Raw genomic sequence first — 15,797 nt, forward strand, 5'->3', positions numbered from 1 at the left:
CCCTGGAGCAGGCTGCCCAGAGAGGTTGTGGAGTCTCCTTCTCTGGAGCCTTTCCATCCCTGTCTAGATGTGTTCCTGTGTGACCTGTGCTGGATTCTATACTCCTGCTCTTGGACTTGATGATCTCTGGAGGTCCTTTCCAACCCTTAACCTCCTGTGATCCTGTGACCCTGTGAAATAGGTAGCTTGCTTTTTGTTGTATGACCAAAACTTCCTTTCATCCAGAAAGAGAAGCTGGGAAGCTGTGGAATCTACAGAACAATGAACCCAAATGCTGCCTTTTTTGTTTTAATAGAAGCTGAGCTATTAAATGATATTACTAATAAACCCCATCCCTGTCAATTAACTTGCAGAGAGTGAATGATGCAGACATTGAGGGGAAGAAGAAAATTTGATCTATTAAAGTGATTAAGATGATTACAGTGAATTCCCAGAGAAGGAAAATAGTTCAAACCCAGCCTGATCAAAGCTGTAAATGCCTGATGTGATACAAGCCAAGGTGAAGAGGGTAGAGAATGTGGTGTGAGAGGCTCTGGCACTGCCACTAGGAGAGCTGGTGACTTTGAAAACATCATTTGGCCTTCTTGTGTTTTATCTTCAAATCAGACAAAAAAGCCCAGAGCAACATTTCTTCCCTGTGCAGATATTAACCTGGAAAGGATCAATAAAGCATTTCTTCATCAAGGCCTTTGACACCATCCCCCACAGCCAACTCCTGGCCAAGCTTTCAGCCCCTGGCTTGGACAGCAGCTCTCTGAGCTGGGTTAGGAACTGGCTGGAGGCTGAGCCCAGAGGGTGTTGGTGAATGGTGCCACAGCCAGCTGGCAGCCAGGCACCAGTGGTGTGCCCCAGGGATCAGTGCTGGGCCCCATCCTGTTCAATATCTTTATTGATGATCTGGATGAGGGCATTGAGTCCATCAGCAGTAAATTTGCAGATCACACCAAGCTGGGGGCAGGAGTTGATCTGTTAGAGGGTAGGAGAGCTCTGCAGAGGGACCTCGACAGGCTGGGCAGATGGGCAGAGTCCAAGGGCAGGAGATTGAACACATCCAAGTGCCAGGTTCTGCACATTGGCCACAACAACCCCATGCAGTGCTACAGGCTGGGGGCAGAGTGGCTGAGAGCAGCCAGGCAGAGAGGGACCTGGGGGTGCTGGTTGATGGTAGGCTGAACATGAGCCAGCAGTGTGCCCAGGTGGCCAAGAAGGCCAATGGCATCCTGGCCTGCATTAGGAACAGTGTGGCCAGCAGGAGCAGGGAGGTCATTGTGCCCTGTACTCAGCACTGGTTAGGCCACACCTGTCCTGTGTCCAGTTCTGGGCTCCTTAGTTTAAGAAGGACATTGAGTTTAGGAAAAATGTTGAGCTGCTGGAAGGTGTCCAGAGAAGGGCAACAAAGCTGGGGAGGGGTCTGGAGCACAGCTCTGTGAGGAGAGGCTGAGGGAGCTGGGGTTGCTTAGCCTGGAGAAGAGGAGGCTCAGGGGAGACCTCATTGCTCTCTACAACTCCCTGAAGGGAGGTTGTAGCCAGGTGGGGGTTGGTCTCTTCTCCCAGGCAACCAGCACCAGAACAAGAGGACACAGTCTTGAGCTGTGCCAGGGGAGGTTCAGGCTGGATGTTAGGAAGAAGTTCTTCCCAGCAAGAGAGATTGGCCATTGGGATGTGCTGCCCAGGGAGGTGGTGGAGTCACCATCCCTGGAGGTGTTTAGGAAGAGCCTGGATGAGGCACTTGGTGCCATGGTTTAGTTGATTAGATGGTGCTGGGTTGGACTTGACGATCTCAAAGGTCTCTTCCAACCTGGTTAATTATATTTCTTTTCTATTCTATTCTATTCTATTCTATTCTATTCTATTCTATTCTATTCTATTCTATTCTATTCTAAATGGCAGAACCAAAATGAACTGAAATGGAAGGAAACAAAGAGGGAGAAAAATCCTTGCAGTCAGCAACATCAAAGTTCTTCTCCCTGTCCACTCATAGCTTTCCCCTGACCCCAGTGTAGTCACTGGGAGCTTTGCCAAATAATTTCAGTAGATGAATCTGGGTTGGATTGAGGTTTCCTATTCTGCCCACAGCAGAATGCAACACAGCTGCATTCCAGACCACTCTCAGGGAAAGAAGGAAAAGAAAAAGGGCAAACTCCCAGTCACTGTGGCAACAGGAGGGCCATTTCTCTTTGCTGTCATGTAATTTTGTCATTCAGTAGCTGTTCTGTGCTGTGACATGTGTTTCACTCCTCTGTCAAAGTAATGTTTTCTTCCCATGTGGAAGGCCCATCAGGGACAGAGCACAGCAGAAAACCATCAACACCAACAGCCCCCAGAAGGGGTTTTTTCACATTTCTCACCTCACATCTGCCATAGGAAGGAGGTTGACTTGCTGGAACGAGTCCAGAGAAGAGCAACAAAGTTGGTGAGGGGCTTGGAACACAGCCCTGTGAGGAGAGGCTGAGGCAGCTGGGGTTGCTTAGCCTGGAGAAGAGGAGACTCAGGGGTGACCTTATTACTCTCTACAACTACCTGAAGGGAGGTTGTAGACAGACGGATGTTGGTCTCTTCTCCCAGGCAGCCAGCACCAGAACAAGAGGACACAGTCTCAGGCTGCACCAGGGGAAGTTTAGGTTGGATGTTAGGAAGAAGTTCTACACAGAGAGATTGATTGCCCACTGGAATGGGCTGCCTGGGGAGGTTCTGGAGTCACCATCACTGGAGGTGTTCAGGAGGAGACTTGATGGGGTGCTTGGTGCCATGGGTTAGTTGTTTAGGTGGTGTTGGAGTGGTTGATAGGTTGGATGCGATGATCTTGAAGGTCTCTTCCAAGCTGGTTTATTCTATTCTATTCTATTCTATTCTATTCTATTCTATTCTATTCTATTCTATTCTATTCTATTCTATTCTATTCTATTCTGGCAAAACCATGTTTGCAAACAGCAAGGCAAATCATACACTTCTCAAAACACAGAGAGCAGCCTAGCCTGCTCTGTGAGTGGCCCCCAGTGCCCGGGAGAGGGGACTGGTGCCTCTGAGAATGCCAAGCCCTGTGCCACGGAGAGCATCAGCTGAAGGCTGCACAGACTGTCCACCTCTGCCTGCATTATTTCCCTTTCTTACCCTTTCCTCCACTAAGGTCCTTGCTGTTGTAGTCCTTGGCTTGTGGACCACTAAGAGTTGTAAACACCCAGTGAGACTTCTGGCAAGGTTTGACAGCTTGAGGAAAGCAGTGGCACAGGAATGTGACTGATGATGCCCTATGGACTGGCACAGCCGCTCGAACCAGACAGGGAGGCGAGCGGATCTTGCCTTCCACCTTGCTTCCTCTTGTTTTGCAGGGGGCAGTTCCTATGCTGACAGGCAGGCAGCCCTCTCCACAGAGGAAGATGACAGCAAAACCTGCCTCTTGCAGCCAAGGACAAAGAAGAGACTGGAAACATATGTGCTCTGTGTTTGGGATGATTGAGTTTAGGTAGGCTGCCGGGGTCAGAGCCCAGATGGTGCAAACTGCTGAATCTCAGAGTTTCCATTAGCTGAGACTCTAGCTTAATAAATACATTTTAATTAAAACTTCTCAGCTCTTCTGATATTTTGTTTGTCTTTAAGAAAAGCAACCAACAACCTCCAAACAACCTCCAAGGGGAAACTGAGGAAGCAAAAACTTGCATGACTTCTTTCAACGTACTGATCTGAGTCACTGCACGAGCAGGAGCTTGCAAGCTCCAGCAGCAGCCCACATCTCCTGACCATGGGTACAATGGAACTGATGCAAAGGCAGCTAAGGAGGTCAGAAGTGCCCTGTGCACATCAGTGAATCATCACCTGAAAGGCTCAGGGCTGATACTTCATTAATCAATTAATCACTGAACCAAGTGTGCTGGAAAGGGGCAGTAACACTCCGCGGTGGAGCCCAGAACGTTGTACCAGAGACAGAAGGCAGTGAGTGGGCTTTGAAGAGCACTTGAGAGGAAACCACACTGAAGCCACATGTGAGGCAGCTGAGCTCTTTCAGCAAGAGCTAAACACAGGAAGACAGGGAAGACATTGGAGCCTTAGCAGCTTAAGCTTGGCACTGCTAGTAAGTGGGATTCAAATGCCTGCGAGGGACTCAAGCCAGAGGGATTCCTGAGGGCATTTACAACTGTGCCACCTGTCCCTTACATTTGGAACTGATCTGGCAGATGGTTTCTGGAAGAAAATTAATAGCATCTTTCTCCCTCACTTTAACCTCACTGAATGCCTAAACATTCAAGCAGTAGTTAACACAACAACCCTCTAAACAACCCCCCCTGCCACTTACTCATGGCACCTTTTCTGTGGTACTGGCCTAAGGTGAAGGAAAGGGCTCCCACATCTTGGTTTGAGTCTGTTCCAGGGTACATTCAACCCATGCTCTAGCAGGCCTGTGAAGCCCCAAGGGCAGTGCTGCTGCAGCGTGACTCAGCTTCAGGAGAGCAGATAGGGCCTTGTCAGAGCTGCTTAGCAAACTAATCTCCAGCCCCTGAGTGGGTTGAGATGGTTCTGCAGGAGGTAGGTTTGTAGGCAGTAAGACAGAGCAAGATGTGAAATCAATTAGGTAGGTGCCATAAGTACACCAGGACTTTCTCCTCATGTGAGAAAGAAGCATGTCCACCAATGAAGTGAGGATGCCATCTTAGCAGAGGGCATCTGCAAGCTCTTTGGCTTTGAGAATACCTTCTCACCTGGCCCAGAAATAAAGACTGAAATCCAGAAATACCAGGAATACAAGAGAGCTTAAAGATATGGTACCTGCAATTGTGTCCAAGTGAATCCAGCAGCTACTGGAAAAGGAAAATGAATGCAGCAAATACAAAAGGCCAGAGGGTAAGCTCCACAACTCTTCTGGGTGCAGGCACACAACCAGGGACTTTTATTGGCTTTGAAGTGGGGTGGTGGAGTGCTGCTCTTTATCATCTGTGCCCAGGGGCTATTTGCTTCCTTCTCAGAGGATGTCCATACAAAACCTCTTTACTCCCATGGTCAGAAAAGACCAAGGTACAGCACTGGATAGTACAGCCAAGTGAGAAAGAGGATTCATTTTGCATTCACAAAATCATAGAATGGTTTGGGTTAGAAGAGACCTCTGAAGGTCATCCAGTCCAACCCCCTCTGCACTCAGCAGGGACATCCCCAACTAGATCAGGTTGCCCAGAGCCCTGTCCAGCCTCACCTTCAATATCTCCAGGGATGGGTCCCTAACCACCTCTCTGGGCAACCTGTTCCAGTGTTCCACCACCCTCATGGTGCAGAACTTGCTCCTAACATCCAATCTCAACCTGCCCTGCTCTAGTTTGAAGGCATTGTCCCTGGTGCTTTCACTGCAGGCCTGTGCAAACAGTCTCTCTGTGTCTTCCTTGTAGCCCTCTTCAGGTACTGGAAGGTTGCTATTAGTCTCCCTGGAGCCTTCTCTTCTCCAGGCTGAACACCCCCAGCTCCCTCAGCCTGTCCTTGTGGCAGAGCTGCTCCAATCCCCTGATCATTGTCCTGGCCCTCTCCATTCATGGATGCAGGCCACAGGTGCTAAGAAGAACAAATGCTATCAACAGCCTGCTCCAGATGGGGCACATGTGTAGGGAGAAGAGACACATTTCATGGAGTGACCTCTTTGCTTGCACTCTGCTCTTCCCTTGTGCAATGACTTTGGTGAGCACTGTCCCCAGTACACAGCCTGAATCAGTCCACAGCCTTCCTTCACATCCTGAGCAATTCCTCTCAACAGAGACACAGTTCTTGTTACTCCTATTTGACATTGTTAGCTCAAAGGTGGATTGACCCCACCTCACAGCATATTTACCTCAGATCTATTCCCCAACTGTTGCCAAAGCAGCATTGTTTGTGTTAATTAAACAGGAAACACCTCAGAGCTGCTAGCAACCAATGCAAATTCTCATCACACCACCTCACCCACAGTGTGCTTCAGCAGGGAATGTGATAAACACCAACCAATCTCTACTGAAGTCAAGGGACAGTCTCCTGGTGACTTCACAGGAGTTGTGTGCAGCCCAGTACTTAGCCTCCCCACTGAGGTGTGCAGTAAGTATAGCAACCAGAGCCCACTGCATTCATTAAATAGGGAATTCTGTCTACAAAGAAGTTAGCTTGAATCACCACATCCCCTTCACAGCATCACAGTATCACAGTCCAGCAGAGGTTGGAAGGAACATCCAGAGATCATCCAGTCCAACCCCCTGCCAGAGCAGCCTCCCCCAGGGCAGTCTGCACAGGAATGCATCCAGGTGGGTTTGGAAAGGCTCCAGAGAAGGAGACTCCACAACCTCTCTGGGCAGCCTGCTCCAGGGCTCTGGCACCCTCACACCAAAGAAGTTTCTCCTCATGTTGAGCTGAAACCTTCTCTGTTCCAGTTTGCATCCACTGTTCCTTGGCTTATGGCTGTGCACCACCCAAAAGAGCTTGCCCCCCTCCACTTGACACCCACCCCTCAGATATTGATAGGCATTGATCAGATCCCTCTCAGCCTTCTCTTCCCCAGACTAAACAGCCCCAGGGCTCTCAGTCTCTCTTCACAGGGGAGGTGCTCAATCCCCTAAGCATCTTTGTGGCTCTCTGACTCTCTCCAGCAGGTCTCTCTCTCTCTTGAACTGGGGAGCCCAGAAGTGGACACAGTACTCCAGGTGTGGTCTCATCAGGGCAGAGCAGAGGGGCAGCAGAACCTCCCCAGCCCTGCTGGCCACACTTCCCTTGCTGCACCCCAGGATCCCATTGTCTCTCTGGGCCCCCAGGGCACATTGCTGTCCCATGCAGAACTTGCTGCCCATCAGCACTCCAAGGTCTTTCTCCATGGAGCTGCTCTCCAGCAGGGCAGTCCCTAACCTGCACTGGTGCCTGCTGCTGCTCCTCCCCAGGTGCAGGACCCTGCAGTTGCCCTTACTGAACTCCATGAGGTTTGCCTGCACCCAGCTCTCAGCCTGCCCAGCTCTGGCAGGCTGGCAGCACAGCCTGGCAGGTGTCAGCCACCCCCCAGTTCTGTATCATCAGGAACTTGCTGAGGTGCTCTCAATCCCCTCAGCCAGCTTGCTAATAAAGACATTGAACCAAACTGGACCCAGTACTGATCCCTGAGCAGCACCACTGGCCCCAGGCCTCCAAGGCGACTCTGTGCCACTGCTGGTGACCCTCTGGACTCTGCCATGCTTCACATGCCACGGAGCAGCAAATTTTGGCCACGAATAATAAATTACTCCTGAGTGATTCCTGAGGTTAAACTGTGAAGCTAAGCTATATGCCCTTTGAAGCTACCAGCACAAAACAGCAAAATAACCTGAAGGGGGAAAGTCTGAGCAAGTCACCTTGGTGAGTCCTTCAAGTTCAGATACCTAAGTGTCATGTGTATAACATGGGATTAATGAGTGCAGGGATTTATATGTTCTGCTGGCAGTGCTTACTCCCCACCAGACCACGAGCATCTGATGCCAACCTTGCTTTACTCTGCAGGCACACCTGTCCTGTCCCATGCCCAATCTTTCTATCACTAGAATATGTTTGTGATTGGATCATGCCAGGGATTTCCCTTAGAAGGAAGGCTGATTTCTAGTGAAATGATTCACAAAGCTCAGAATGAGAGTGAACACATCCGAGTGCCAGGTTCTGCACATTGGCCCAGGCAGTGCTACAGGCTGGGGGCAGAGTGGCTGAGAGCAGCCAGGCAGAGAGGGACCTGGGGGTGCTGGTGGACAGCAGCTGAACATAAGCCAGCAGTGTGCGCAGGTGGCCAAGAAAGCCAATGGCATCCTGGCCTGCATCAGGAACAGTGTGGCCAGCAGGAGCAGGGAAGTCATTGTGCCCCTGTACTCTGTACTGGTTAAGCCACACCTTGAGTCCTGTGTCCAGTTCTGGGCTCCTCAGGTTAGGAAAGATGTTGAGATGCTGGAAGGTGTCCAGAGAAGGGCAACAAAGCTGGGGAGGGGTCTGGAGCACAGCCCTGTGAGGAGAGGCTGAGGGAGCTGGGGTTGCTTAGCCTGCAGAAGAGGAGGCTCAGGGCAGCACTGCTGTGCCTAGGAACTTTTGCTTTCAAAGTAATTAACCATGTGTAAATGGCCTACAACACTGAATTGCAATTGCATAAATGAAGAGGGGACATGTCAGGCCCAGCCAGCATGGATTTAGGAAGGGCAGGTCCTGCCTCACCAACCTGATCTCCTTCTATGATCGGGTGAGTGTCTGGATGTGGGGCAGGCTGCGGATGGAGTCTGCCTGGACTTCAGCAAGGCCTTTGACACCATCCCCCACAGCAAACTCCTGGCCAAGCTGTCAGCCCCTGGCTTGGACAGCAGCTCTCTGAGCTGGGTTAGGAACTGGCTGGAGGCTGAGCCCAGAGAGTGGTGGTGAATGGTGCCACATCCAGATGGCAGCCAGGCACCAGTGGTGTGCCCCAGGGATCAGTGCTGGGCCCCATCCTCTTTAACATCTTCATTGATGATCTGGATGAGGGCATTGAGTCCATCAGCAGTAAATTTGCTGACAACACCAAGCTGGGGGCAGGAGTTGAGCTGCTGGAGGGTAGAGAGGCTCTGCAGAGGGACCTGGACAGGCTGCACAGATGGGCAGAGGCCAAGGGCAGGAGATTGAACACATCCAAGTGCCAGGTTCTGCACATTGGCCACAGCAACCCCATGCAGAGCTACAGGCTGGGGTCAGAGTGGCTGGAGAGCAGTCAGGCTGAGAGGGACCTGGGGGTGCTGGTTGATGGTAGGCTGAACATGAGCCAGCAGTGTGCCCAGGTGGCCAAGAAGGCCAATGGCATCCTGACCTGCATCAGGAACAGTGTGGCCAGCAGGAGCAGGGAGGTCATTCTGCCCCTGTACACTGCACTGGTTAGGCCGCACCTCGAGTCCTGTGTCCAGTTCTGGGCTCCTCAGTTTAGGAAGGAGGTTGACTTGCTGGAAGGTGTCCAGAGAAGGGCAACAAAGTTGGGGAGGGGCTTGGAGCACAGCCCTGTGAGGAGAGGCTGAGGGAGCTGGGGTTGCTTAGCTGGAGAGGAGGAGGCTCAGGGGAGACCTTATTGCACCAGAACAAGAGCACACAGTCTCAAGCTGTGCCAGGGGATATTTAGGCTGGAGGTTAGGAATTTCTACACAGAGAGAGTGATTAGCCATTGGAATGGGCTGCCCAGGGAGGTGGTAGAGTCGCCATCACTGGAGGTGTTCAGGGGGAGACTTGATGGGGTGCTTGGTGCCATGGGTTAGTCGATTAGGTGGTGTTGGATGATCGGTTGGACACAATGATCTTGAAGGTCTCTTCCAACCTCATCCAATCTATTCTATTCTATTCTAGTCTAGTCTAGTCTATGTCTATGTCTATGTCTATTCTATTCTATGTCTATTCCATGTCTATTTTAAAACTACTCTGAGTAGCTGTGATGGTTTAGAAGCTAGGTGCCTTCAAATACCACAAAGTTGCAGACCCCCAGGAGGCCCAAAAGTGTCCAGGAGACCAGAAGGTATATTTCATACCCAGAAGTCCTGCATCCCTATAAAACTGGCTGCAGAGTCAGTTTTCTTCCCTCTCCTCCCAGGAGGATGCACAGGCTGTTATCTCTTGTGGGGGAGGCCTGGTGTTGCCCTTGGCAATGCTGCCAATTAGGTCTGGAGCAGCCTAATTGGGGTCTGGAGCTGTGAAGCTGAATTTTAGCTGTGTCACAGTGGTGTGGTATGGGGGTAGAGAGGCTTGGGGGAGTGGGGGCAGAGCATGAAGGCTTGGGTGTGTTGGCCTGGATCAAAGGTAGGTCTGTGTGAAGCTTTGGCTTAGTGCTGTTCTGTGTTAAGCCCAGACTAGGGATTTGGGGTATTTTGTATGCTTTGTATTGTTTTGTGCAGTTATGACTAGCATTTCCATTTAAACTTTCCAATCCTAGCTAATCCTTTCTGGGAGCATTCTTTTCTTTCACCCCTTTTGGAAGAGGTAAAAGAACAAATCTATCTCCTTCTAAACTAAGACAGCAGTGGACTTTAACAGCAAGTATTGATCTGGTGTTTTCTGCTTAATGTCATGATCATATGCCACTACCACAGGCAAGAAACAGCATCTGCAGAACAGTATCAACTACTGCAAAGGTGTTTCTCCCTCCTACAGCTTCCTACAGGCATTGAACTGAAATCATAGAATCCCAGAATGGTCTGGGTTGGAAGGGACCTCCAAAGGTCATCCAGTCCAACCCCCTCTGCTTATCATGTGTAAGTACAGAGAGAATCTCAGAAAGAACTTGTTCTTCCTCACAAGCCATCTCAGCTCTGCAGCAGGGGGGCATGGACCCTCTTGCTCAAAGCACAAAAGAGAGGAGAGAGAGAGAGAAGAAAATTGCTTACTGTTTCGAGGCTTCTCCTCATCCATGCCTTCATCTTCATTTTCTGGGTCAATATCTTCTGCTTGAGTTATCCAGTCTAAGTATCCCTTCAGATCCTCCTCTAGCTGTTGTTTTTCCCGTAGCTTCTGGAAGTCCCCTCGAGCCTTAGCCTTCTCCCTCTCTTTGGAAAACTCCCTGGCAAGAGGGAGGGAGGGAGGGAGGGAGGGAGGGACAGGAGAGGAGTGGAGGGAAGGGAGAGATTGAAAAACAATAGGTTAGATTGATTTCAACTGGCAAGTCTCCACATGCTGTGTAGCACACCCCTAACTTTCCCTACTCTTTCCAGAGAGACACATGAGAGGAGTGCACTCGCTGGATGCACACATGACACAGCTGCAGGGGCCACGATTTAACCAGGGCTTAGGGAAAGCTCCATCCCTTCCTCATCAACATTTGATCAGCAATTCCAACACAAACACATCATCATGTAAGATCTCTGTACAACATCACACACTCTTTACCCCTGGATATCCTCCAACAGTTATCCACCATTATCTCTGTGGATAACGGTTAATTTGATTCAATGATGAACTGTTGGGCAATAATCTGACATCTGGAGAGTGAGAGGGTGGCTCTAAATTCTAGCCAGGCTTCAATGTGTCTTTAAGATTACCCCTGCAATCACAACTCAGTTGGGCTAATGTTAAGTGTAATTAATGGTACTCACAATGGTGTTAGACATTTAATCATGGACAGTTTCACCCGCAGTAGCAGACACTGTATTTTAAAACTCAGGCCTCAGGGTTTTCCTGCAGACTCTCAGTCTTCAGGGCTGTTATCTGACATGAAACATGCTCTTCAAATCTCAGGCTGGGTGGACAGCTATGGTAAACTATGGAGAGACAAAGCTAATAGATCCTGCAGTTTTATAGACAACCCTTATTGGGAACATAAGCTTCAAACAGCGAGCATAGGAATGAGCATTTCATGCTGTTTAGCTACGAGCTGGGGTGCTTGCTTTGCCTTCTTGTCTATCAGTACCTGAGGGGTGAGTGTCAAGTGGAGGGGGCCAAGCTCTTTTTGATAAGCCAAGGACCAATGGATACAAACTTGACCAGAGAAGGTTTCAGCTCAACATGAGGAGAAACTTCTTTGGTGTGAGGGTGCCAGAGCCCTGGAGCAGGCTGCCCAGAGGGGTTGTGGAGTCTCCTTCTCTGGAGCCTTTCCAACCCCACCTGGATGCATTCCTGTGCAGACTGCCCTGGGGGATGCTGCTTTGGCAGGGGGCTTGGGCTGGATGATCTCTGGAGGTCCCTTCCAACCTCTAACATTCTGTGATTCTTTTTGGCTGTGGTGCTGTTTCTTCCACTCTTCCAGAGACACCTGTACTACCTTCTATTTTTTCCCCCTGGAAACACTGAGCTGCCTCTGTTTAGAGACACTCCTGTGGCTCCAAATCATCTTCTAATGCTTCTATTTTAAAAATTAAGCTTAAGACCTGTCAAAAGTGTTGGACCAAGAGTACTTAAACATTAAGTCTTGTGTCTGCTGAAGCAGATCACTACACAAGGCACACACAGGAGAGAGTAAGGGCCACTGTATGTAGAAAGGAGAGGTAAAGTAACTCTCTCCCATAATGAGCCATTATCCTTGCTGATGACTGTCAGCAGTGATTGGATCTTTAAAAAAACCCTTCACCTAATATTTGTCATAGGTCTGTTCCTGCAAAAACAGCTGGTGTAGGTTAAAGGAAATCAAGAGTTAATTGGTATAACTGCAAAGCAAGGTCCTGCAGGGGCTAGAGAGTCCCAGGGCGATGGGCACTTTGTCCCAGGACATTGTAATCTGTTACTCTGTTCTGCTTTCCTGTACCTCTCTATTTAAGGAGGTGTACAGCCAATCTCTCTCTGTGTCTCAGGACGTGTGTGGGGTTGTCTTTATGGTTTGTGGGGGATTAGTTTTCTCCTGGCCGTGGCTGGCAGCAAATTTCCAGCTACGCCACAGGGCCTGGGGAAGCCTGCGGAGGGCCTGGGTCCTGGGGGAGTTATGGGGCAGGGGGTGCAGTTTGGGTGCTCTTGGGCTGCTGAGGTTGAGTGGGGTGGAGGTTTCTGGAAGGCCTGAAGGTATTCCTTTTACTGGAATGCCTTTTGTAGAGATTTGTAAACAGAGTTTCCATTCAAACTTCCAATCCAGTGTGGAACATTTTTATCTTACTCCTTGGAAGGGGTAAAACTTTTCTGTCCTTTTGCCCTGGGCAACTCGTGGCTCAAAACTAGGACAACAGGTAGGAAACCTACCGCTAACTTTGATGGCACAACACTGGGGATATGAAAATCCCACCCAAAATGTTCATGAGTGCCATGTGAAAAGCCCTCAGGCATCGCTGTTAGAAGCCCACCCCTTGGGAAGGAGCGAGCCCCTAACAGCAGTGGGGAAGTACTTCTCTCCTGTCTGGACCCAGACACACTGACAGATGTCTCTTGACTTCACAGGCTTTGGATCAGGCTTTCAGTATTATAAGCTGTGCACTAAAACATCACTGCAGCAGGATGCAAGCAGGATGATGCCTTCATTTTGAGCCGAGGTGATAAAGTAGGTGTGTGTGATCTTTCCCCCTGAAACACTGCTGGGGCTTCAGCTCATCCCATGGGACTCTGATAACAGAAATAAGAACCACTGGCTTTCCAGGCTTAAAGGTAGATCACAGTCAATCCTGGGACCAAACTTAGCTGCAAGGTGTAGCAAAATCTGTTGGAAGTGTGGCAGGAATGAAAAAACTCAATTTCCCTCATGCTGGGGGTGATGCTTTGCTGTTTAAAATGTACAGCAAAGGAGAGCCCCCAACAATCATCCCCACAAAACCTCTGCAGAGAACTTCAGCAAAATTCAATCAATAGCACTTAGATTGTCTGCTTCAGTAACATTTTTCCTCTGGTGCTTTACCCAGATGAGTGAATTGACCCTCCCAAGAACACATAGAACCACTGAAACTGTGTCTTTTCAAACCTGGCTGATAAATCCCAACATTCCCATTGTTTGGCTCTTCAGATGGTGCTCTGGAGTCTAGAACAGATGGGGCCAGTTTTGAAAGGGACTGAGCCCTCAGCTTCAAGTAGAACTCTTCCTATTTGCATGAATCTCACTTCCAAGAGATGTTTTACAGACCATAGTGGAAAACATCACGAACCAGCCCAGCTTACAGAAAGGGAAACTCCTCCTGTGAACTGAAGTGGATCATTTATGTCAGATCCTTCCAAGCTGCATGCCTGCTTGGGTCTTTTCAGTCCTCACTGTCACTCGCTAAAGGGACTTGGGCTAGAGAGAGAGCTGACAAAGGTGAGACTTTAGCATGGTCTTCACACTGACCATCTGCATGAGAGTGAACTTGTTCCCTAGCTGTTTAATGGCACAGCTGAAAACACTGAGATTGCCCAGACCAAACGACCTGCACTGGCACCTCTCTTTCCTTTGTACACTGCATGACAGTCGACTTCTCAGACGACTCTCCACAGAAGACAACTTACTTAAATGATCTTCATTTCTATGCCATTGAGAACAGGGGGCTTAGCAAACTGTGGATGCAACTGTGGCAGCTTAGGCTGGGTGCCTCCTGTTGCTGCCACATAAGTTACACCTCCGGTGTCCAACCCAGTGTCCAACTGAGTGTCCAACCCAGTAAGGTGGACACAGGACCCAGTCCTGCACCCTGTAGATCCAGCTACAAAGTCCTTCTCTGCCTCTTTCTTCCCTCTCTGCTCCCGTGGGAGATGCTCCCTGTCGGGTAATGGTGGGGGAGGACCTCTAGGCCTAATGCCAGGAGGGGTGAGGGGTGGGGAAAGGGCAGTCTCAGAGCTGGCCAGCCTGAGTCTAGCCTAGCGCGGCGGGGGGGGGTGGGGTGGGGAAGAAAGAGCCCTGGGGGTTTTGGGTCAACCCTCAGGTGGGGAGAAGGGAAGTGTGGGGGGGCTTTTGGATGTGCTGGAAGGGACTCTGTATGCTTTGGGATTCTTTGCCATTATGCTCTGTAAAACACCAATTGCTTTTGCATTTAAAGTTTCCATCACTTTCCAGTCCATCTGTGTGGTGAGTGTCATTCTTTTGCCCCTCTCAGGGGCAACAGAGGATCTGTCTGGCCTTAAACCAGGACACCAATTCAAGCCATCTCCCACCTGCAACGCCAGCCAGTAGCCAGGCAGATGCAGCTCATGATCAAGAACCACTATCACTAGTCATTTAGCATCCCATGTGAAACGAGATGGTGACCTCTGTCCACCTCCTGTAGCAGGCAGGTCTGCCACCATTGCAGCTGGCAGTAAATGGTCATTGTTGGCATTTTCAGTAGGGAGGCTAAGGACTGGCTGAAGTGCTACCTGGAGTCTCACAATATTCTCACAAAATATTGTACTATCATGTCAGGATAAGGTTGCCAAAGGCTTGCAGAACAACCAAGGAATCTATTTTTCAGTGAACAAAAGACCAGCAGGGTCAGAGTCAGAGAGTACAGCTGGGTTTCACCAGATTTCAGTTTGATTCCCTTTCCTTCACCCAGCAATGGGAATGCCATAAAGCACTATACTCTGGAGAGATCTTTTCTCTATGTGAGGTTACAGTGGGTCAAGATCATAAATACAAACACCCAGCTCTGTATCCTCTACTGGTCCAGAAGAAAATGTCTTGTGCCCATCCTTATACCTGAATATAGGTAATTCTTGTCTATGTCTGATCTTAACATGATTTCTAGCATTTAGAGCGATGGACAGTGAGCAAATCAGCAGAATGCTAGCAGTTCCAAATTCTTGTTTACCACTGAGAAGTGCAGCACAAGGTTTCAGATCTCATCCACCCTGAGAAAGTTCTTCCCAGAAAGAGTCATTGGCCATTGGGATGTGCTGCCCAGGGAGGTGGTGGAGTCCCCATCCCTGGAGGGGTTCAAAAAAGGATTGGATGTGGCACTTGGAGCCAGGGTTTAGTTGGTCATGAGGTGTTGGGTGCTAGGTTGGACTTGATGATCTCTGAGGTCTTTTCCAGCCTTATTGATTCTGTGATTCTATGAAATACAGTGAGGAATGGGAAGGGCTGGAAGAAGAGAGAGAAGACCAGGAAAGTGTCTTGAAAGGTCACAAAAATTGTTCCAGGAGGAGCTACAACCACAGCCATGCTCCCATTCACTCTGACTTCGGCCTTGGCAAGAAGAGAATCGCAAGCAGCCGGCTAGGCTTTCCAGGATCCTCTCAAAGCAGAGGAAGTGGCTGTTCTCCTGCCCTCCATCCGCCCTGGGCAACTGCATGTTTGGCCTGTGGCCTGGGATTTGGGTCAATACTAGGCAAAATGTCAAAGAAACATGAATCTGTGTCTGAAAGTTCCACCCACACTGCCATTTTTTCCCCTCTCCCTAACTGACTGAAATGGCTAACAGCTGTGAACACCTCTGATCTCTAAAGACCTCTAGGAGAAGCTTCACTGCTCACAGCAATGATGTGGAATCCTT

General features: G+C 49.7%; 1 protein-coding gene across 1 annotated transcript in view; it reads right to left on the minus strand.

The window, feature by feature from the left end:
- CACNA1C (calcium voltage-gated channel subunit alpha1 C) overlaps positions 1-15,797 on the minus strand; it is a 669,515-nt gene that overhangs the window by 189,161 nt on the left and 464,557 nt on the right. Inside the window, exon 9 of the mRNA XM_054168007.1 lies at positions 10,335-10,507. Coding sequence (XP_054023982.1) covers positions 10,335-10,507 — 173 coding nt within the window. The remainder of the gene's footprint in view (positions 1-10,334; positions 10,508-15,797) is intronic.

Source organism: Dryobates pubescens, chromosome 15, assembly GCF_014839835.1.
Source record: "Dryobates pubescens isolate bDryPub1 chromosome 15, bDryPub1.pri, whole genome shotgun sequence".
Taxonomy (NCBI): Eukaryota; Metazoa; Chordata; class Aves; order Piciformes; family Picidae; genus Dryobates; species Dryobates pubescens.